General features: G+C 36.6%; 1 protein-coding gene across 1 annotated transcript; it reads right to left on the reverse strand.

The window, feature by feature from the left end:
- Positions 1–12946: 12946 nt before the first annotated feature.
- Positions 12947–23492, reverse strand: LOC111188494 (interferon-induced very large GTPase 1-like). The gene is made up of 3 exons (XM_049475690.1): positions 23478–23492; positions 18455–19543; positions 12947–16588 (listed from the first exon to the last, which is right to left on the reverse strand). The coding sequence occupies exons 1-3, from the start codon at positions 23490–23492 to the stop codon at positions 12962–12964; spliced, it is 4731 nt and encodes a 1576-aa protein (XP_049331647.1). The 3' UTR covers positions 12947–12961.
- Between the last annotated feature and the right edge of the window lie 801 nt (positions 23493–24293).

Genomic DNA, 24293 nt, shown 5'->3' on the forward strand with positions numbered 1-24293 from the left:
ATATTGATTTAGTATCTCAAAATATTGACATAGTATCTCAAAATAGTGGCGGGAATAGGTGGCGGGAATGGGCTTCCATAGGTCTGCACTGGAGGAGTGCAGAGGGGGGGATTGCTTGAGCACCTGCCCGTTTGGGTCTTTCTCTCCTGAATTATTCCACCAGCAAGAGCGGGAGCGGGCGGTGACGGGACAAAAACACGGGAGCGGGCAGGAGCGTGTTTTAAAAAACAGTCCCGCGCAGACCTCTACCCTGATCTTGCGTGGGGGTGTGGCATCATAGGAAGGGCATGGTATCATAGGAAGGGCATGGTATCATAGGAAGAGCATGGTATCATAGGAAGGGCATGGTATCATAGGAAGAGCATGGTATCATAGGAAGGGCATGGTATGCGGTTGAGGACCTATACACCTTGTCAGTGTGCCTGAGTAAAATATATCTGTACATCTCCCGCACGCGATGGCGTCCGCTCCTCCGTGACAGATATTCGACTTTTTAGCGCTAATGACTTATGAATGGAGGATGATACTCAGCAGATTATTACATATTCGGAACAGTAGACCACAGAGAATGACGCACAGCCTCTATTGATTTTTAAAATATGTAAAATGTAATATACCATAGACTCGGCACTGTATTTTAAATATAAAGGTTGTGTGTTTGCTGACACCTAGCTGTATCATACACATTAACTGAAATGCTATTGAATTTGTGAGTATATAAAATATAGTTGCATGCATTTTGCATAATATTAAACTCAAGGACTCAAAGTAAACATCCCCGTTATCCTGATGTGTATAAATCCCAAGGATTTGGAACCATTGGTGTTTTTTCCGTAAAGCCATCTATTCTTATCTGGGAACATTAATAGGCATTTTTATGCACTGGAGTGATTTTGAGGTGAATTAATGTGTGTATTAATGTAGAGGGGGTCTAGAATTAGATGTATTTTATTCTAACTGGAAAAGTTTTCTTAGTGCTCTCAGTTATTCGGTATTAACACTAAAAGGGCGTTGGGTAAATTTCGCTAAACACTAAATGGAAGGGTGTGCGTCATTCTCTGTGGTCTACTACTCTGATTATGTAAGTATCTGCCAGTGACGTGCAGACGCTATGGCCCAATGTGCTGGGGCAACTGCCCTTTTGCCTTCAATGGCTGATATTGCCCTTCTGAGGGAGGGGAAAAATAATATAGGCAAATATGATTTCATATTTCATAAAACAAAGTTTTCAGAGTTAATCATTCAGATTCAGACACCTGAGAGATGGGAGGGGCGCGGGCGAAGCGGAGGACGCAGCACGCTTCACTAGGAAAAAAAAAAACGCAGCACACGACCAGGCGGCGCTTCAGCCGACTAGCAAGAGGAGTTTGAAGATGCGTGGGCAGTGTTGTGCCAGTTCACAGCTTTTCTGAACTAGTTCAAAGTTCAGTTCATTTGAGTTTTTTTTGTGAGATATTCAAATAAATACTTTTTTTCACACTACAAGCTAGAAATCACTATATGTTCTTTGAAACTGTTCTTTGTAGACATTCTTTTGAACTCGTTGACGCACAACACTAGCCGTGGGGGTAGAGCCCTGAAGGTGAGCTTGAAATGTAGCCTTCACAGTATTACAAGACATGATCACAATCAACTTCTCTAAAATCCGATGTCGTCGAGTTTAGGAAGTTTAGAGATCCTAAATAATCTGACAGCCACCTACTGTGCCACGTTTAGGTAGGAAAAAAAAACCTAGACAGCTAGCTAATATTACATGGCTCAGGTTGTTATGTGGGAGGCTAACCAAACTAAGTTACATGCAGCTGATAACATTTCATTTTATCAAGCAAGATGAATGACGGACATAAATCTCTATTATTCACATGCACGTTGTTTTAATGCAGAAAATTCGAAATGCCCACGGAAAAAAGACGAATTCAGGAGAGAGAGAGAATCTCTTTTTTTTTGTATATCTGCTGAATACCATCCTCTGTTCAAAAGTTATTAGCGGGATAAAATTAACTTTACGCAAGATCAGGGCCAAAAGTCTGAAACCTGCTGTGATCTGAAAGTGAAAAAAAGATTTGAACCATGAAAAATAAATTTCGAAACTGTGAAAAAAAAACCTGATTCCAAATAAATAAAGTATGCAACTGAAAAATATAAGATCTTCAATATCAAAATACACAAGAAAGTAAAAAAAAATGTTTTAAGCAATTCCCAAATTGAATCAAAATTATATATAGCTGAAAAAAACATTTATTTTTAATAGATTTTTGTTTTGTTTTTTAAAGTTCAAGCTTAATACTTAAACTTTTTTTCAAATTTACAAAACTTTTGTCCCTAATTTGGCTCCATATAGTAGCGTTCTGTAAGCGCGCACACACCTACCCAAACAAATGCGCGAACCATGAGCACGACTGGACCACGGCAAGCTGCTGCTGCGTGTGTGTGTGTGTGTGTGTGTGTGTGTGTGTTCGCTGCTCTAATAAAAATGTGTGTGAGTGTGTTTGTATTCTGTTCCCTATTTGTCTGTGGTTTTGTGTTTCACGTGAATGCGCGCGCGACTACGCACACACGCGCACAATTGCCATGTTCCAGCCATGTTTCAATATTCGTGTGTGAGACTCGAGCTGTTTGGGAATAAGCTAAAGACCACCGTTGAGCTGACGTTGGAAAAACGTTGGCATTTTGACGCCGACCTCCGCTCCTTAGCGACCTTCATCCAAAGTTCTAAAAATACTGCCAACCACAGACCAACGCTGGTCTGACTTCGAATTCCGACATGCGACATAAAGGCGACATCTGCCAACGTACTTTTGCTATCTAGGATGTGTCTTGCTGAATATGAACAGAGATAAACTCTGTAGGTCCTGAATCACCCCATCATTTCATGAGTCTTCTGATTGGTCCAGTAATGAAGCCCTTCAGCCAGTCAGGGTGTTGGCTGAAAGTAGGCCATGCAACAATGTGCAGTGAAGGAAGGAGAATGGAACTAGGCAGACATGTTCCTTCATTCCTCCTACACAGCAAAAAGACCAGTGTTGAATTTCAAGAGTTACCTACTTCAGAGTTGTGCAGAGTTGATTTCAGAGTTGCTCTACATGTTCTCTGCACTGGTAGTGTTAAAATCAGACTGAAGTGGGTGTTGATGGTAAGTGTTGTAAGTAAATAACTCTCTCTCAGAGTTTAATTAGTTAAGGCTCCTCCCAATCTCCTCCACAGCCTGACAGAAGAAGCGGGAAGCCATTTTCTTGTGCGGCCCCAATAAGCCCAATAAGGTAATAAAATGAATTTAAATACTAATTTTATAGAATATTCTGTTGTTAATATATATTTTAGCAAATGTACAGTAGCAAGACAATAACTAGACACAGTATATATATTGTGCGAGACCCTGTTTTGTTAAAATATTACCTGTTCTCTGTCTAATTAGCATTGACTAGCTCAGATTTTCAGTCAGGCGCTATTTTAAATACATTAAGCTGGCTTTTTTAATTAACCTAACTAACAGAATGGTTGTAACAATTATTGTTTTTTAATAGTTTTTTTTGAATAGCAAAAAATTGTAGCTATGAGGCTAAATTGGTTTCTCAACCAAAAAATTTAATTTGGCTAGCTAATTTAGCTAGTTAGCTTAGCTTTTCTGTCAGGTGTCAGGTAACGTTATATTAACTTATAACACATGAAGCTGGCTTTTAAGTTAGCTAGCTTACTAGCAGTATTGTTTTTCTAACTGTAACTTGGCTGGCTATCTGGGTTATGTTAATTAGCTAGGTTAGCTAGTTAGCTATCTAACTAGCTACGTTAGTTAGTTAGTTAGTTAACTAGCTAGTTAATCTAACTCACCTTCACATTAAGGTTTTTTTTATTCAATATGGCCACCACTAAAATATAACATTTACACAACTGCTATTTAAGGTGGAATGAGAAAAAAGTCAAGCTAAGCTAAGTTAAACACCTTGTTTAATAAATTGCCCTCTAAAAAAACATAAATTAGTAATTTCATGTTCATATTTGCAGCAAGATGCTGAAATGAGCTCCTCAAATTTGCCATTCCACCTTAAAATGTGCTGACTGCTAAATTACAGCCAGATGGAACAGGCTGCGCCATTTTAGAGTGAAGGACAAATGCTAGGAGCTGTTGTGCATTCGGTCTGAAGTGGAAACATGGAGTGGCTGTGTGGTGCTTTTTAAAGAGTAAAATTAAACATTTATTTATAAATATTTATTTAGCTTAGCTAGTTAAAATAATCAATTTTTAAATTTACATTAATTTCATTCTAAATTTACAGAGCTCATGACGCTTAAAAAGGAAAAGCTAAGCTGAATGTTTTGTTTTTTTATTTTATTTTACTTTTGTCACAGATTACCCATGCTTGAGTAAATAAAGTAGATAAATTTAAATTGATTTCAATTTTTTGTGCATATTTATAGTGCTTATTTTAGTGCATATTTAATAAGCCATAATTGTAAAACTTGGTGATGCCAATGTTTTTAATACTTATTTTAAATGTAACTTTTCTTTTAGATGTAAAATATGCTGGTGAAAGATCAATTTGAGAACTCCAAAAATTCTTATGCTGACTTAATGTCTAAAGGTGAGTTTCCATTTGATTCTACTTTATGCTTTTTATTTTGTCATTATTTTGTTTTAATTTCCATGTTTTATGTTTAGTTCAAATTAATTTTGGACTATCTTATCCACCTTTGCACCTTTATTATGATTCTGAAACTAAGGTTGATGAGGACATTTTGCTGGATTTACTTCAGCCAAAACCTGTAATGGTCCTTATGGTCAGAGACAGCAATAAAGGTAAGTTTTCCTTTAAAGCAGTAATTGTCACTTCCAGGACTTGAGGCAAATTATTGTAGATCTGATGGCATGCATATTCACAGCTTGAATTATTATTTGCCATAATAAAATTAATCCAGCTCATTTTTTTTAAAACAGCAAGGCAGGACTAAATTAAAATTGATTTGCTTCAATTTAATTGTTATTGTGATTTAAGGTGGTCCTTGCTGATTTACAACAGTTCAGGAGGTGCTGTGCTTACTGAATATGGCTCAAATAATATATTGTAAAGTGAGACTAGACGAGTTCTGGTCAACATAGTGGTTGGACATATGGTTGAGATGCATGGGTAAGATTTTAATCATTTTTGATTTTGTTGATCATTTTAGCTTTGCGTATTTGAAATATATGTAGAATTTGTGATATGTGTTGAAAAATGTATAAAAACATTAATACCACTAAATATTAAGACTATTTGACCTGTAATGTATTACTGAAGTCTCGTCTCAAGACCATAAATGAGTGGTGTGAGTCTTGTCTCTGTCTTGGGGTGAGGGGGACTCATCTTACCTTTACTGAGTAATAGTCATGTTTAAGCAGTGTTGGGCACGTTACTTTGAAAAAGTAATTAGTTATAGTTACTCGTCACTTCTCCAAAAAAGTAACTGAGTTACTAACTGAGTTACTCCACTATAAAAGTAATTAGTTACCAGTAAAAGTAACTATCGCGTTACTTATTATTATGCGCCCGTCAAAAAAAAAAGGAAATCAATTATGCATTTACTATTATTATTGGAAAAATAACAAATGAAGATGTTGACAAAAATATAATCTAACGAATTTCAAAAAAACAAAACGAAATTCTCCACACAACCAAAGAAAATTACTAAAACTTGTAATACTGAAAAAAACGGAAAAAAATGAAAAAACGCGTCTGGGGATGAAATTAAACAATCCAAGCCACCCTCAAAGGAAATATGTATATATAAACAACACAAAATAATGGACAAAAACAACAATTTAATGCCCGTTAAAATGGTATTAATATAACAGCTTCACCAAAAGAGGATAGAGCTTAGATCAGACCCGACCCAGCCGGAGCCCGTGCACGTTCTGCCCGAGCCCGAACCATGGAGCCCGAGCCCGACCCGATCCGCCCCATAAACTGTTTTCGGTCTGTTTGAATGAGCGAAATATAATCAGAATTATGTTAATTAACACTGTAACATAAAAGCATAGAACTATTATTTAATTTAAATGATTTTTAAGAACAGCTACACACAATGCTGCAAGTCAAACGGTGAGGCGTTCACGTGCGCCCAGAGCTACGTGATTACATTTTTCATTTTTATTATAGTTTAATTTTATTTATTTATTTATTTATTTTCTGTTCAGTAAGTTTTTAGGGTGGGCTTGCTAGTTTTTATTAGTTTTCACACATCTCATCAGACAGATCAATCTAAGAAACGTGAGAGAGAAAGAGAGAGAGAGAGAGAGACAGAGAGAAAGAGAGAGAGAGAGAGAGAGAGAGAGAGAGAGATTTGCCTGTTCTGGTGTATGAGCTACTCACAGGTAATTGTTCTCACACACTGTATCTCCTGTTTCTCTTTCATCTGCCTCGCACGCATATTGTAATCCCATACATAATTCTGCAGTTTCAGTGTTTTCTGTCGTATTTTGCGGCTAGCGCGAGCGCTTTACACAAAAACTAATGCCACGGACCACGAGGTGCCGCGCGCTCGGCACAACACCGCCCGCTGTACAACTCTGCTGTACAACAGCGCTTATAAATAAATTAAACACGAAAATGAGGGTATTCTATCAATAATTTCAGTTCGTTTTAGTTAGTTTTATAAATATAAAATACAGTTCGAGATAGTTATGTTTTTTCCTTTTAATTACCGTTTTTATTAGATTTAGTTAACATAAATGTTTTTTCACTTTCAGTTTTCGCTATTTCGTTCGCTTTAGTGAACAATAATAATTGGTTACTTAGCAACATTGTATTTATCACACCAGAGCTTTATATAAAATAAAAATAGGAGCACGATTTCGGGTCGGTCCTCGGGTCAGGTCGGGTTCGGGAAGAGAATCTAAGCTATAAAAGAGAAAGCAGCAGCACCACAAAAACCGGAGCAGCTAAAAAGAGTTTAAAGTCCCTAATTTGGAACTTGGGCTGTCCACGGCAATCACTGATTGATTAGAGCAGCAAATCGTCACAATTGTGCCTCACTTCACCACGCCAACCCACAGGCACAGCGACCAGAAGCTCAAGTTCACCGGAAAGAGGAGGTGTTAACCAGGGCAAAGCGAAGTTTAAAAAAAAAAGTTCATAGAGCGGCTAAAGTAACGTGCAGTAACGGGGTGTCGGAAATGGTAACGGCGTTATAGTTACAGTCATAGTAATTAGTTAGATTATTCGTTACTGAAAAAAAGTTACTCCCAACACTGTGTTTAAGGGTGTAAAAGTTAATGTGCATACTGAGTTCATAGGCCATACTGTAATACTGGGGAGCACATGTTCTACATAATGCATCACAGAGCAGATATAAAACAGGTATTAAAAAAGTATAATATAAAAGTATAATATATTTTAATGATTTTATGTTTATATAGGTACAGGAAACATCAAATGTCCGACAGATTAGTTGACCACTAAGTCATTCCTTGGAGCCTAATATGTTGTGATTTTAATGTTTTGGCTCTTTGTATGTTTGAAATGTATATGCATGCAATCTTATATATAAACATCTATTTAGCAGCTGTAATAGCTTGTTTGTGCTATTGCAGAAGAATTCCCACAATTAACCAGAAAGAGCAATATGTTCTTGATATTATTTTTCATCACTATGTGACCCCTTTTCAAAGAAAGGCTATGTAAGTAAAATGTTCATATTTGTGTTTACCTTTTTCTACAACCTTCATTTTAAGTTTGGTTTATTTTGGATTATTGTCATTTGAAGATTACTTTGTGCCACTAATATAATGATAATAATGATAATATAAAGGCATAATTATACAATTACACCCTATTAAAAGTTACAAACTAATTTAGACTATTTACAAATTAAAATTGGAGTGTATATATACTTGTGCATCATAAATAAATTTAATATGATTAAAAAGTTACTTTATTTCAGTAATTCAGTTCTAAATGTGAAACTCATATTATATAGCTGTATTACACACAGAGTGATCTATTTTGAGCTTTTTTATTTATTTTATTGTTGATGATTATGGCTAAAAAAATCAGTGTCTTAGAAATTTGGATATTATTTAAGACCAATTGGTTGTTTTGGCAGTTTGGGCAGTGTGCCCTGCTGAAAAATGAAATCTTCATCTTCATAAAAGTTGTCAGCAGAGGGAAGCATGAAGCGCTGTAAGATTTTGTGGGAAAACAAAACTGCACTGACTTTATACTTGATAATTAAACACAGTGGATCAACACCAGCAGATGACATGCCTCTCTAAACCATCACTGATCATCAGTAAATTTTACATTTCATTTGTAAATCAAGGGAGCAGAGTCTGGAGGAAGAGTGGAGAGACACACAGTCCAAGCTGCTTGAGGTTTAGTGTGAAGTTTCTACAATCAGTGATGGTTTGGAGATACATGTCATCTGCTGCTGTTGATCCACTGTGTTTTATTAAGTCCAAACTCAGTGCCGTGTTTTCCCGGAAAATCTTACAGCACTTAATGCTTCCCTCTGCTGACAACTTTTATGGAGATGCAGATTTCATTTTCCAGCAGGAGTTGGCACACTTCCAAAAGTACCAATTGGTCTTATATAATATTCTAGACACTGATTTTTGGGGTTTCATTGGTTGTAAGCCAAAATAATCAACAATAAAATAAATAATCACTCTGTGTGTAGTACATCTATATAATATGAGTTTTTACATTTTGAACTAAATTTTGTATTATTTATTTATTTATTTTTATATTTAGAAACTTAGTACTGATATAAGCAAAAATACTGAAGTCTTGTCCATATATTGCATGATACGTCAATAATGTAATTTGTATTGCGGTAAATATGAGTGCAGCCTGACTACTGCCTACTACAGCCTACCGTTGTAGACCCTGATCATAAAGTAACTAGCTATGCTTACTCAGCATTCCAACAGACTATTTTACTCTCTTTAGAATATAGCTCATAGCTTTCAAACATGATTGCTTGAACTTGCTTGAACTGGACATATTGACATTGGTTTTTGATTTTTTTGTGGAGAGTGAACTGACTGACTGCTGATTTTTTTAAATACCCTATCGAATTCATTAGTTACATTTTTGTGAATGTTTTTAATTAATGTTTTTACTTTTGTTTTTCTATATTGGTAAAATATTATCCACTTGTTTTATATACTTTAAAAATCGTTGAAAATTCATATGACTGTAGATATTGATTACTTTTTCCTTGTCTTTAGATTGGGACTGTGACCTGGCCACTTTGTTTTTGTTTATACACCTGCTTCCACCTCCACATGGAGGAAAGAGGGCTGTGAAATTTAGTGCTACAGTTGCTCAGGACAGGTATGTGATGAGATGAGGAAATTATAAATTAATGTGCTATGGCCTTGCTTTAATATAATTGGAATGCATTTCCCTTTTAAGACTTGTAACAGCATTGAAGAACATCTTTGACAAAAAGAAGAACGAGAGCTGTACCTTCTTGCTGTGGGACGAAGCTGAGGCCAGATACACAGTTACTACATAATCCTTTGAAGCTCATCAAGAGGGTTGATTGTATTTATTTTACAGTTAATATATATATATATATATATATATATATATATGTGTGTATGGATTTTTCCCTGACACAAATATGTTTATACTAGAAAAAAATCTAGTTAATAAAACAGACAAAACATTTTCAAGTATTGTGTTTTTTGTTTGTTTGTTTGTTTTTGCAAAACTGTGAATCTGTCATTTTGTAACACATTGACAATACATTGACTTTGGATAACATTTTTGTTTTGTTAAACTACCAGATTTAAGTTAAACCAACTCTAGCCAGTGATAAGTATATAAACACTGTAAAAGTTAACAAATAACAGTTTTTAATTTAACTCTACAGAAGATAGAATCAACACTGACGGAGTGTAAAAATTACGCTCTGTAGAGTTTTTTATTTAACTCTAGAGAAGATAGAATCAACACTGAGGGAGTGTAAAATTACACTCTGTAGAGTTTTTAATTTAACGCTAAGAGAGTTAATAGATCAACACTGAAATGGAGTTACATTTCTAACACTGTTGATTGTGTTGAATTAACTCTAACCCAGTGAGAATTATATAAACACTTCAAAAGAGTTAAATGTAACACTTACAGATTTGATATAACACTGGTGTTTTTGCTGTGTACCCAAACAAGTGCGCGCACCAGTTTTGGAGTACGACCAGGGCTGGACTGGTAATGTGGCGTACCGGGCAATATAGATGGGGCGGCAAATTGGCCCATCTTCAGTATAGACAGTGGACTGAACCAATCAGGATATAGGAAGTAAGCGGCCCTACCCTCTCTCTGCGTGGTTAAGCTCTGAGCACTCTCTTTCTCTCACTCTGACTGTCTCTCTCTTTTTCTCGCTCCCCTCTCTCTCTCTCTCTCTGATGTAAGTGATTGACACCACTAATATAATTTAATATTATCTAAAGCTGATATATCTTAAAAAGAACTCTAACACTAAAACGCATCCAGTAATAAGGAAAAAATATTTGTAGTTAAAGTAATGCTGCTTGTGTTTTTAATAAAGTGCCACAATCAGGCTCATTGTGTGTTTGTTCCACCTAGATCAAGAGATCCTCTCATGATAAGAGCAGGAGTGAACCCTGGTTTCAAGCATTTAATAAAAGAGCTCGAGTCCCATTACAACATTCCATCCCAAAATACAGAACATGATTATAATAAAGTTTAATTTTTATTATGAAGTTGATAATGGTGAGGCTATACAAAATACCCAGCCTCCTAATTTTTCCAACCAAGCGTACTGAAAACATACAGAAAATGTACCCAACCGTGGGGTCTATAACGAGGTGTGAACAAACCATGAACTTTCTGCACTGTTACACCCCTAGTTTTTGCATACTTCCGAAAATCTGGCATCCACGCCCCTTATTCTGATAAAAACTGTCAAGACTAAGAAGTGTTGGATGAGCAGCAAGTATCCATTTTGGCTACATCGTAGCATTTTAGATATTTAGATTAAAGCTGTGTTGAAAGGTTGCATAGTAGTTTGAATTTATAGCCTCTATATGCTGTGGTTCACCATGTCGTAAAAAGCACTCAAACAAGTGTAATAACTGATAAATGATAAGTAAAAACTTTGCAATTTAAGCATGACTAAAGTAAGTGTAAAAAAAATATATATAAAAGTAATATTAGCAAAAGGTATGCCCAGACTGAGATAAGAGTAAAACAGTGTCAAATGCTTTTAAGAAATAGTTGCGTTGCATGAATTTATGAAGCAGCCCTGTTTGTAGCCTGATACAAATACATGTTATAGGAGGAAGCACCTTTAACCTGAAGAATTAGAATTGAACTGTTATATCAGATAAATAAAAAAAATCATATTAGACATGACTTCAATAAAAAGGTTAAAAAAATCAATTGAACTACACGTCTGTTAAAATTATCATAAATAACTGTGAAGGAAATGGGAAATTGAAACAATTATTCCTTTTTAAAACAATGAATCCTGCTTAACATTGTTTTATAACATTAATACATTTAAATGTTGAACCCCAATCCATGTCAGGCAACAACATGAGAGGGAAGTTTGTATTATCCTATATTTGGTCATGTTTTGCATGCACCTGTGGATAAAGAGGGGCATAAATACTTCATGTACTGGAGAGGCGCTGTCATGCCCTTTTCATGATCTATAAAGATCCTGTTAGGAGAACATAGTAAAGCACACTCTCATCTTTCCATCCTCTGTATTAGCCTTTTCTCTGTATGTCCAAACACTTTATGTATGTCTGTTTGTCTGTACATTTACCAATTAACTTATTTCTTATTTCTACCACAAAACACTAAAGAGAAACACTAATGTTAATGTTTTACAAATAAGTAATTTGTCAATTTAAGATTTATTTATAACTTGAGTTTCACAATATCTTGCTTTAAACACTAATGAGTTTCACTAATGAATTTTCCTTTTCTATACTGCATCTATATATTTCATATATTCCATAATTTAAACACTCTTACTGCTAAGAGAAATCATTTATAATAATGTGTTAAAACCCCTGTACAGTACTGCATTTAATGTTACATACAGAACATGTGGGTCACGCACACAATACGAGAGGTCGAGCAGAAGAAAACACTTAATGCATTTATTTTTCACACTTTATTTATCTGATTACAAGATATCATAAAAGTACAATAATGATAAATGATTTGGCAAAAATCCTTAATATGTAGAAGTACTTTGTCTATTATAAGAATATATTGGTGTAAATAGCAATCATTTCTATTTTAAAGCATTCACCACCATTAATCATAAACATTCAATAATTACTACTGATTACAAAGAAATTCTAGTTTAAATTCTTAATTAGTCTTATAGAGCTCTAATATGAAGTAATAAAGTAAAGATGCAGATTATACAACCACATTCCATGTGTAAATGAACAGTACAAGAAGCTATAAGAATAAAACAACTATTAAACTATATGGAAAAAATAACAAAAATCCATTGTAGGATAGCTGAGTACTTTGTCTTGTATTGTCTTGAGTTCATGCTGGTGTAAATAGGATTCATTTGTATTTATTCTGATTATGGTATTTATTACATAAACTAAAGCATCCTGAGTTGCAATGTATGATATATGAATATATGGTTACAATATGTAATTTTAAAAATTCAAAGTATTACTCTCCTTATTTTAATACAACTACAAGTTAATATTATGCAGTTATAGCAGTGGAATACAGATTATGCAATAATATTATATGTTTAATGATTGTTTAATGAAGTGCTGTGGCCTGAACTGCTTGTAGATTTAGTTATAATCTGTGATCTAATGTAATCTTCTGTAGTTCTTTTGTGGTTTTGCCTCAGTACAGTAAGACGGTTTAAGGCAAATACAGCCAGGTTTCAATTTGCCAGATGAGATCCATGAGATTTTGTGTTATCATTTGTGTCCCAACCAATGTTCTGTAATTACCAGAACTGTTGCAGTTTATTTACTTATTCCTAAACTTGCAACTGCGTCAGACTGACTGAAGTTTTTCCATTCAGGCAGAATCTTTCCTCTTCCACTGAAATATAGTTTGTGGTCATTTTCAAGGTTTTCCTTGAATTCACAAACAAACCATTTCCAGTAGGTCAGCTGAGAATCTGTGGAGATCATCCATTTAGCATAATCTCCTCCTGCTGTTCTGTACTTATTGTAAGGGACAGAAGACTCAGAAAAATCAGGGTAAAATGATCTGTCACTTGCTACTTTTGTTGTGCAAAAGTCTATGGAAAATTCTCTTGTGCCTCTATAATGCCACCCTTTCATTCCACCTGAGCGATGGTATTCAGCCTGATGATCTCCAGTGTGATCTTCTTGACTGTTGGTACAGACGGCTCCACAGAAGGGACACTGATTCCAGCAGCACCTGCAGAAGTGTTTGATCAGAATCTCCTCAGGCTTTTCTCTGAACATCTCCTTTCTCAGATCAGAAAGCTTACAGAAGCTTCCTTTCAGCTCTTCAACAACGACCAATAGCTCTTTTTTAATAACATCTACGAGAACATCATAATCAGTGACATCCTTGGTGACTTTATCACTCAGATGAACTTTAGTATCTCCTAAATCGTCTACAAGACTGTTGGAGAAAATCTCCAGCCACTTGTTCACGTCTCCTTTTATAGATTTGACCTCATCTTTTGCTGCTTCTGCTCCACTGATGACAATTATCTGTTTGTGGTTGATGTGTTCTTTTATTACAGAAGCTGCCTGAGGATTTTCTGCTGCCATGTACTGTCTAACTCTGTCTCTGATGAAATTTTCAAAGTGAATCTTCGGCTGGTTCATGTATGTTAAGAAGTTATTAAACTTCTCCTCCTTATCTCCCTCCTGCTCTGCCAGAGACTTCAGAATGTGCTTCTCCAGATCTCCTCTGTTCCCATTAAATGGAGGTTTTCCTCTCATCTGATCACAGATGAATTTAGCGATCATGTTGTACACACTCTGCAGGATTGCTTCTTTCAGTTTAACACAGATTTGGTCTCCAAGCACTGCTGCAGATGTTGCACCTTGATAGTATTTCATAAAGACTTTGAAGTAATCATCCTTTTTCTTTTTGAAGTGAAGAATTGGATCATTTGCTTCTCTGTATTTCCTGTGAAGTTCTACAAAGCGTTTCTCAGCTTGTTCACACACATAAAGAGAGAGATCTACAAAGAACTCTTTCTTAAACTCAAAGGAGTCGTGTCTTGGTTTAAACTCCTGCACTCGTTGTTTGACATCTCGTACAATCACATGGATGTAGCCTGAGCTGTATCCCTGCACTGAGACTGGAAATGAATTCACTTTTTCTGTTGTTTGTTGGATGACTTTAGAAATCAGCTGTCGTATCAATGTCTGATCTTCTGGTTTGAGAGACTTTTCCCATAAAGGAACAGGTCCCAACTTGACCCTTTTCATAGAAACATAACTGCTGTAATCAGCAACAGTGTGAATCTTTATGTACCCTGCTCTCTTCTTTTGATTAAAAATAAGACCATATTCATAAGACTCCTCCAGAATTTTAAGGACATCCTCTGGGATGTTTACATCTTTGATTTCTGGAACATCATTAGTTAATTCAGTGACCCAATTTCCCCACACTGAATCAAATTGTGCTTTTGGGTCTCTGTTTTGACTCTCATTTTCTTTAAGATCCAGAGCGAGTTCTTTACTCTTTTCAAAGAGAGTATTCTCATGATTTATCAGTTTGTCATCTAGATTTTTCAGAATGTTTTTCTGTTTGATGTTTTCATCCAGTTTTCTTTTGGCCTCATCTACAAGGTCATCATGGAGGTGTTGTATTTGTTTCTCAAATCTGGTTTTCCACTGAATCAGAGTTTCCTTTTCACTGTCTTCTTCAAAATACTCTTTAAATGCTGTTTGGACTTCCTGCAGGGTTTCTGACATTTCTCTCATCAGCTCTTGTTTTTCTACTGCTTCCACTTTTCCACTGGAAATTCTGTTCAGTATCTTGTCTTCTATACTCAGCATGGCACTCCTGAGACTCCAGGTCCATTTCTCATACTCCACCTCCAGTTTCCTGTACACTGATATCTCCAGTGTGTTCCTGAAACTGAAGACAAAGTTTTCATTCAGCAGAGCCTCCCAGAGATCTTTCACTCGCTGCTGAAACTGTGATAATTTCATGCAGTTTGTTTTTGATGCACGAGAAACAATGTCTCTCTTCAGGTCCTGAACATTTTCACTGTAGCGTGGGTTTGGTGGAGCCATGGGTGGGCTGCCCTCCCAGAGCTGAGAAAAGTACTTCACATCCTTCTGTACATTAAATGCAATGATATCACTGAAACATTCTGCATCACACACTTCATCTTTAGCAGCTAATCTGGTCATTTCATCCAGTTTCTCCTGTAATCGTCTTCTACCATCCATATTTTTCTCTCCAGCTGCAACATCAGTAACATTCTGATGAACAAACACACAGCTGGGATTCAGTCTGACCTTCTTCATCCTCATAAAGGCCTGAACAACAATCTGAAGAATGTCCTGCATCTCTGATGGGTTTTCTCCAAAGATGTTGATCAAAGTCATGTTTCCAAGCCCCACTACAAATGTTGCCAGTTCATTATCATGATGTAGAGTATCTGTTCCAGCCAGCTCTAAAGCTCTGAGACCTTCAGTATCAACAACCAGAATGTAGTCAAACTTCAGTTCCTCCTTCATCTCTTCAGACACTTTCACCAGCTGCATGAAGGCTCCTCTGGTGCATCTTCCAGCACTGACTGCAAACTGGAGTCCGAACATGGCGTTGAGCATGGTGGATTTCCCTGAGCTCTGAATTCCCAGAACTGACAACACAAAGACTCTCTGGTCTCCCAGTTTTCTGATGACCTTATCCAGAACTGCTGAAACCCAGACCAGAGGAACATGAGCAGCATCACCGTCCATCAGCTCCATCGGGTGGCCAGATATCATAAGTTCAGCAGCAAGTTCAGGAAGGTAAGAAAGATCTCCATCCTTCACTCTATCCTCTCTTCTCTCAGAGACTGAAGCTTCATGAATCTGACCCATCTCTCTCAGCATGTGCTCCAAACCGAATGTGGCAGCATTAAGCTTGTTGGAGATCTTTTCTAGATTTAGTTGTTCAGATTTCATTTTCTGTAAAGTTTCATTTTCTTTATTGTGTGTTCTCTTCAAAGCCAGCACGTCTGACCATTTTTGATCGTACTCCTGAAGGATGTTTGAAAGTATGTGTAAAGTGAAATCATCCAGCAGGATTGTCGTCCACTTGAGGAAATACATTTTCTCCGTGTCTGACAGTGACCTTAAACTTCCTACAAACAACTTCATGAGTTCACTGAAACCATGATTCTGCTGTTTCTTTCTTATTTCTGTTAACTTATTCTCTTTCTCACTTTTCTCAGATTCTATGTTCTCACTTTTGAGTCGTCGCAAGTCTTTGTTATTCTGGCTCCAGTCATGCCACAGTTTACCGTGACAGGGCAGATACTTTTCTTTAACTGTTGATGGATCTTTTCTCTCCAGGAATCTCATCATCTCCTGTGCAGCTTCCTTTCCTCTCTGACAGTCTTCATTCTCCTCATCCACCTTCAACTCTCTGTGTTCTTCTGTCTTATCTGTGTTTTCTTCTGTCTTTCCTGTGTGTTCTGTCTTCTCTGTGTTTTCTTCTGTCTCCTCTGTGTTTTCTTCTGTCTCCTCTTTGTTTTCTTCTGTCTCCTCTGTGTTTTCTTCTGTCTCCTCTGTGTTTTCTTCTGTCTCTTCTGTGTTTTCTTCTGTCTTCTCTGTGTGTTCTTCTGTCTCCTCTGTGTTTTCTTCTGTCTCCTCTGTGTGTTCTTCTGTCTTCTCTGTGTGTTCTTCTGTCTCCTCTGTGTGTTCTTCTGTCTTCTCTGTGTGTTCTTCTGTCTCCTCTGTGTTTTCTTCTGTCTCCTCTGTGTTTTCTTCTGTCTTCTCTGTGTTTTCTTCTGTCTCCTCTGTGTGTTCTTCTGTCTCCTCTGTGTTTTCTTCTGTCTTCTCTGTGTTTTCTTCTGTCTCCTCTGTGTTTTCTTCTGTCTCCTCTGTGTTTTCTTCTGTCTTCTCTGTGTTTTCTTCTGTCTCCTCTGTGTTTTCTTCTGTCTTCTCTGTGTTTTCTTCTGTCTTTCCTGTGTGTTCTGTCTTCTCTGTGTTTTCTTCTGTCTCCTCTGTGTTTTCTTCTGTCTTTCCTGTGTGTTCTGTCTTCTCTGTGTTTTCTTCTGTCTCCTCTGTGTTTTCTTCTGTCTTCTCTGTGTTTTCTTCTGTGTTCTCTGTATTTTCTTCTGTCTTCTCTGTGTTTTCTTCTGTCTTCTCTGTGTTTTCTTCTGTCTCCTCTGTGTTTTCTTCTGTCTTCTCTGTGTTTTCTTCTGTCTTTCCTGTGTGTTCTGTCTTCTCTGTGTTTTCTTCTGTCTCCTCTGTGTTTTCTTCTGTCTTCTCTGTGTTTTCTTCTGTCTTTCCTGTGTGTTCTGTCTTCTCTGTGTTTTCTTCTGTCTCCTCTGTGTTTTCTTCTGTCTTCTCTGTGTTTTCTTCTGTGTTCTCTGTGTTTTCTTCTGTCTTCTCTGTGTTTTCTTCTGTCTCCTCTGTGTTTTCTTCTGTCTCCTCTGTGTTTTCTTCTGTCTTTCCTGTGTGTTCTGTCTTCTCTGTGTTTTCTTCTGTCTCCTCTGTGTTTTCTTCTGTCTCCTCTGTGTGTTCTTCTGTCTTCTCTGTGTTTTCTTCTGTCTCCTCTGTGTTTTCTTCTGTCTTTCCTGTGTGTTCTGTCTTCTCTGTGTTTTCTTCTGTCTCCTCTGTGTTTTCTTCTGTCTTCTCTGTGTGTTCTTCTGTCTCCTCTGTGTTTTCTTCTGTCTCCTCTGTGTGTTCTTCTGTCTTCTCTGTGTTTTCTTCTGTCTTCTCTGTGTGTTCTTCTGTCTCCTCTGTGTTTTCTTCTGTCTCCTCTGTGTTTTCTTCTGTCTCCTCTGTGTTTTCTTCTGTCTCCTCTGTGTGTTCTTCTGTCTTCTCTGTGTTTTCTTCTGTCTTCTCTGTGTGTTCTTCTGTCTCCTCTGTGTTTTCTTCTGTCTCCTCTGTGTTTTCTTCTGTCTCCTCTGTGTTTTCTTCTGTCTCCTCTGTGTGTTCTTCTGTCTCCTCTGTGTGTTCTTCTGTCTCCTCTGTGTGTTCTTCTGTCTCCTCTGTGTTTTCTTCTGTCTCCTCTGTGTTTTCTTCTGTCTCCTCTGTGTGTTCTTCTGTCTCCTCTGTGTGTTCTTCTGTCATCTCTGTGTGTTCTTCTGTCTCCTCTGTGTTTTCTTCTGTCTTCTCTGTGTTTTCTTCTGTCTCCTCTGTGTTTTCTTCAGTCTCCTCTGTGTTTTCTTCGGTCTCCTCTGTGTTTTCTTCTGTCTCCTCTGTGTTTTCTTCTGTCTCCTCTGTGTTTTCTTCTGTCTTCTCTGTGTTTTCTTCTGTCTTCTCTGTGTTTTCTTCTGTCTTCTCTGAGTGTTCTGCTATCTTCTCAAGACTGAAGGTCACAGCCTGTTCTGAGAGGCAGTTCTTGATAACTCCTCTAAGACAAACAGAAACATCAGACTGGTTTCTGCCCTTCAGTGATACTCTGAATTTTCCCTCTTCGATCTCACAAACATCATCTTCACCCTCATCATCTTCATCAGTCAGAACAATAATGAGAGGTTTTGAACTCTCAAAAAGCTCTTGTACAATAACCATATTATTATCATTCTCATCAAGTTGAGGTAAAAGTACAACATTCACAGAGGACATTTCAGTAAGAATCTTTCTCTGAGTCTCGTTGATGCTGGAATCTCCATGTAGATTACAGAACGCTACACAGTCTGAGAAATGATCAGTGATTTTTCCAGATGGGAGGTACCAGGCGATCTCCACCACTCCATCCATCAGTAGACGCTCTCTGCTGCTGCCTGGACAGTCCCTGTGGAAGAACGTGTCGTGCTTCTCATTGATCAGCCTGTTCATCAGCTGAGACTTTGATGAAGAAATCGAACCAATCCTGAAGAACGTGACCACTGGAGTTTGAGCTTTGTACATGGGCAGGGTCTTACTGGTGACTCTGCCAGAAGTATCCATAGTCTTCCAGCTCTTACTGATCTGGCGCATCGTCCACAGAGGGAATTCAGTATTTTCAGTGAAAGGATTTGGAACCAGCAGAGGAACTGCATACTGACACTGAGAGAGCTTAGTTACCATGATCTGCTGAAGAAAGGGATCTGCACAGAAGAACACTGCCATCTGAACATCCATTGGATGAACATGAGTAGGTTTGTTTTCTTTGTTTCCAGCATTTTTCTTTAAAAATGCAACAAAGCTACCTTTTCCAGCTGTGTGTTTAGACTTTGGTACTGGTCCTTCAGTTTTAACAGAAAGATGTTTTGCTGTGTAATCTAGTGTGAGAAGCCTTTGCATGAAACTGTGAACCAGATCCTTCTCAGTTTTGGACTCCTTATTCTGTATTGATGAGGAGGATATTTCCAGGAAGCATCCTTTTGTGAGTTTGTTCTGAAAGTTTACATCAAGGCCAAGTCTTTTAAAGAGGTCATCTATTTGCTTGGATCTTCCATTCTAAAAAAAAACAAAATAGCAATTTATAAAATATTTAGAAATCATGCATTATATGTAAATCTTATTTAGATAAATGGTAATCATTCTATTGATTTTTTTGGTATATTAATGGGATTGTATTCATTGAATCTTTGTTTTTTTCAGTGGAGAATAAAAATTCTCCTTTCAGTATGTTTTTTATCTTTGTTTGGGGAATCTGTACAGGAATGTTTAAATGGTGATAACCTATGAAAACTGTCAGGAACCGAGCCAATCAGCACTTGACTTGGTGAGGTGCATGTCAGTTTTTTTTATTATTATTGCCTAAGCCAGGTATACCACTTGTTGATGACTAAGATATAGAAGCAGACTTTGCAGTTGCACTTGCAGATGTGTCGACAGAGCTTACTCCTCACTGGCTAGAAACTTCGCTCACTCCTGTGACCTAGATTTTATTAATTCTAAAATGTAAATCTCCACTATCTCTCAGAGAAATGTACCTTATAATAAACCTGATTTTGTGTTACTTCTTATTTTATTTTATAGTTTCTTTTGTATGTTTAATCATTTTAAACATCCCTAAAATTACTAATTTCTTTTCTTTTAAAAACTCTTGTTGAACCTAAAAACATGTTTTGTTGTTTTCACTTGACATATTTCACGTTTTTTTTTAAAACAGGACCCCAAATAAAAACATTTTATTTTTTGTCCATAGTTAATACAAAATGGAGAATCATGTCAGTGGAATGTTTATTTGTGTTCAAATATTAATCCAACACATTTTCGTTGTCATAAAGCATTAATGAAAACGTAATAATCTGAATAAATTTTCCCTGTAGGACATTAAACTGGACAATGGATAGGACTAGATTCACAGATTCACTTTCTGATATTGGTTCAACAGTGCTTCGAAAAGCTTTGTTATGACAGTCACTAAATATTAATTTGTGCATGGAGGACTATCCTCCATTGTGGTCACATGCCCCTCCAAAGGCCAACTCCTGTAGTTTGGCCTTCTCAATACAGGGAGTAAGCTTTAATTATTAAGTTTTCATGTTCTGTGATAACAGTATTTCTTTTAATAGCTTTCTAAATATAGAGTAAAAAGAACAATTGTTATAATTTAAAAGGACTTTTGAAATGACACAACATAATGTCCTGTATTCTGATAACAGTGCAACTATACCGTCTAGGATTGAGACTGTGTCTGTCCCCCGTGTAGCTCCTAATTGGTCAGGAAATCAGTTTTAATAATCTTATTAAAGTTAAAAAGAATGCATCCATCTCTCAGAGTACCAGCAACGTCCATATTAAACTTGGGCTATTAAATATAAGATCGCTAGTACCTAAATCAGTTATCACCTTACTGCACTATGTCTGTGTGAAACTTGGGTTAAACCTAATAAATACATTGCTTTAAATGAGTCTACAAAAAGCCCTAATTAAAACTAAATCTTAGTATATCTCAGCGCTTATTGAGAAAAACAGAGACAACCCTAGATTCCTTTTCACTACTGTGGCTAAACTCACCGGCAGTCAAAAACAAACTAGCTCCGTTATCCCTGCCGACATTAATAGTAATGATTTCATGAAGTTCTTCGATAATGAAATTAATAACATTAGACAAAAATACACATACACAGCTATAGATATTGATGAATGCTGCTTCAGCTCTGAGGCATACCTAGAGTATTTCAGCAAATTCTAGAAAAAATTGTGTTTAAGCAGCTGCGCTTGTATCTACAAAGTATTCATGAGGTTTTTCAATCTGGATTTAGACAAAACCATAGCACTGAAACAGCTTTACTTAGAGTAACTAATGATTTACTTTCAGCTCTTGATAGGGGCAGCACTGCCATCCTTGTACTGCTAGATCTTAGTGCTGCCTTTGACACCATAGATCACACTATTCTGGTCAATAGGTTAGAAAATCTTATAGGAATTAAAGAGTGTGCTGTGCTTAAGACACTTAACTTTACATATCTGCTAAATCCAATAAGGACCTCTGTCTAAATCAAATAACAGACTGTATTAAAGAGATTAAAAATTGGATGACACACATCTTTCTCTTACTTAATTCTGATAAGACTGAGGTCCTTCTATTATGTCCTAATATTGATAAAAACATAAATGTTAATACTGTAGACATAGACAGTCACTTAATTATACCTGGTAAAACTGTGAGAAACCTTGGGGTCATCTTTGACCCAATTCTCTCGTTTGATGCTCACATATGTAGCATAGTCAAAACATTCTTCTAATAAAAGCATTCTTCCATTTACGAAATATAGCTAAAATCCACAGTATACTCTCTCTGAAAGATGCTGAGAAACTCAGAATCTGTTTCTATAATTAGCCATATCTCTATATTATCAATCATGTGCTCATCACCTTTTCACACTGATGGATTAGAACCTATTTCTACATTATCTATATCTTTATGTGCTTACCACATTTTTATATTCATTAATTAGTACCTGTTACATAGCTCACATTATCTCTCTGAATTGTTGATATATATGTTGTTATTTGTTTGTTATTTGTTTGTACTGAGCGGGTCGACCCGACGAGTCTTGGTTTCTCTTAAGCTTTCTTCCTCTTAAAAGGAGTTTTTCCTTGCCACTGTGTCACCATAAGAGGCGTGGACCTGTTTTTTTGTGCTTTGTGCTGCTTTGTGGCAACTTTTGTTGTAAAAAGCGCTATATAAATAAAATTTAATTGAATTGAAATTAAGTGAGTGACACATGTAAGTGTTAAAGTGGCACTAAACACAATATGCAAATCAGTCAATTAATAAAAAACCCCCTCTGGTGACGCCCAACCATCTGTGTCTGCCAGGCCCTGAGTGGCTAATCAGGAGATTCGGGAGGATTCCCGATGGGCCGGCTCATGTCAGTCTCGAGTTTGGTCCGGTTGGACGGAAAAAAATAATTTTGACACTTATCTGTAACTTATCTAATCTTATTCTTGCATTCATTTCCATTCAACTACGTATGCATTCTCTATTCATCTGGCAGCACAACCCCTACTTCGCAGTAGATTAGATGGGTTCAACCATCTGAGGGAATTCTCTGAGTTGGTTGCGCCCACGAGTGGTCTTTTCTGGAGCGATAAAATTAAATACAGCAACAGAATAGCACGAAGCATCAGTCGGCTGTGATGGAGGGTAAAAAGAGGCCAGGTGGAGCCGAAAAGGCCAGATTAAAAAAAGGAAAGAAGATGGAAGAAGAAGCTGCCAAATGTGCAAAATTAACAAACTTTTTTTTCAGAGGACAGACTTCAGCTGCAGCCGGTAAACAGAGATATGGAAATAATCTTGAATTGTCAGCTATTGAGCAACATTTGCAATGTCGACTTAGCATAGTTTATTTTGTAGAGCCCAATACACATCCTTAACCTCTTAACACGCCCTGGCCTGCCGGCAGGCTAAATGCCATTTTAAAGCTTAGAATCTCTGCTTTTCAGTTATCTAGCCTATTTAGCTGTATATCCTTTTAGAAAATAAACATTTAGGGCAAAATATGCCTTGTTTATTAGAATTATGATTCATAATTTCCATATTTGCGTTTTTTGTACGAATTATATTTGATCCAATGCGGACATGTTTTACATCACTCGAACCGCCTAAACCTCCGGATTACAGAACAGTGAACCTTTTTACTATAGGATGTAAACCTTGATACTATAGGGTATAGTTCCTGAATTAGAGCCAAAAGAGTGCTTATACTTTTTTACTGCAGCTTTAAAAACAGGCTCTTTGATCAGCTCACACTCTTCAAGACACCTCACACTCCTGTCTTAAACACCGCTCAACAAACCAGCAGATCCAATAAACCAATCTCCAGTAATCCTCATTACTCAAGTTATAAAATAAGTAGTTTTTATTCTTGTAAAGTTTCCAGTCCTTTGGAGAAAGAAAGTACCTTTACAAGTTTAAATCTCTATAATATCTTACCATATAATTGTACATGGTGATTCTAAACATTTCAAAGCAAAATATAGAGCTGCAAAAACACTTCATCCATATAAATATTTAATTTTATGGATCTGAAAATAAAACAATGAAAATCTGAAAAGCACCTAAAAATGTCCTGTTCTTTTTTTTTTTTTTTTTTTTTTTTTTTTTTACCATATTTTGACCATTACATGTTCAATTAAATCATTTTAAGTGTTTTCAATTAATTTTGTAAAGGCATCTAAGTAATATTAATTCATAAAATATTTTTTTTTACCTTTTAAATCTTTATCTGATTTAAATTTGAATGAAACATGTTTAAGTGAAGGGTGTTCTGTTATCAACATATCAACATATACTTGAACTTATATGCAATAAAAAGGCATTGTAAGAGCTAGCTGCTGTTTCATTTATTCAAATTCCTCCTCCATGGAAAAAGTGGGCCAGATTCGGGCGTGAAACTCCCGGACTGAAAAAGGGGCCCACTCCTGCTTACTGCTATCAGAGGCACACTGCTCAGCCCAATCAGATTTCCCTCCTGCCTGCCCCCAAACCCATCTCCAGTGCCCCTCCTAAACAACTTTTTTTTAATCTTTTTTTTTTTTTTTTAAGCTGAGGGTGGAGTCAGCTAAAATCAGGGGCTTTAGTTACACTTTAAGTGAAGTCCAAATATAGAGTGAAAATAATAGATATGATACTTTAAAGAGCTTGTATTTTACATTTATACACCAGAATGCCCTATTTATATTAACTGTATAATACACTATAGCGCTGTATTCTTAATTGCACATAATTGATCTGTGGAATTAATGATGG

The sequence above is a fragment of the Astyanax mexicanus genome, chromosome 3, assembly GCF_023375975.1.
Source record: "Astyanax mexicanus isolate ESR-SI-001 chromosome 3, AstMex3_surface, whole genome shotgun sequence".
NCBI lineage: Eukaryota > Metazoa > Chordata > Actinopteri > Characiformes > Acestrorhamphidae > Astyanax > Astyanax mexicanus.

What these genes read in the sequence shown, in the direction of transcription:
- LOC111188494 (XM_049475690.1), bottom strand. An exon ending in CCTTCAGTCTTGAGAAGATA is followed by an intron (nt 16,589 to 18,454) that starts GCAGAACACTCA and finishes AACACAGATAAG; the next exon opens with ACAGAAGAACACAGAGAGTT.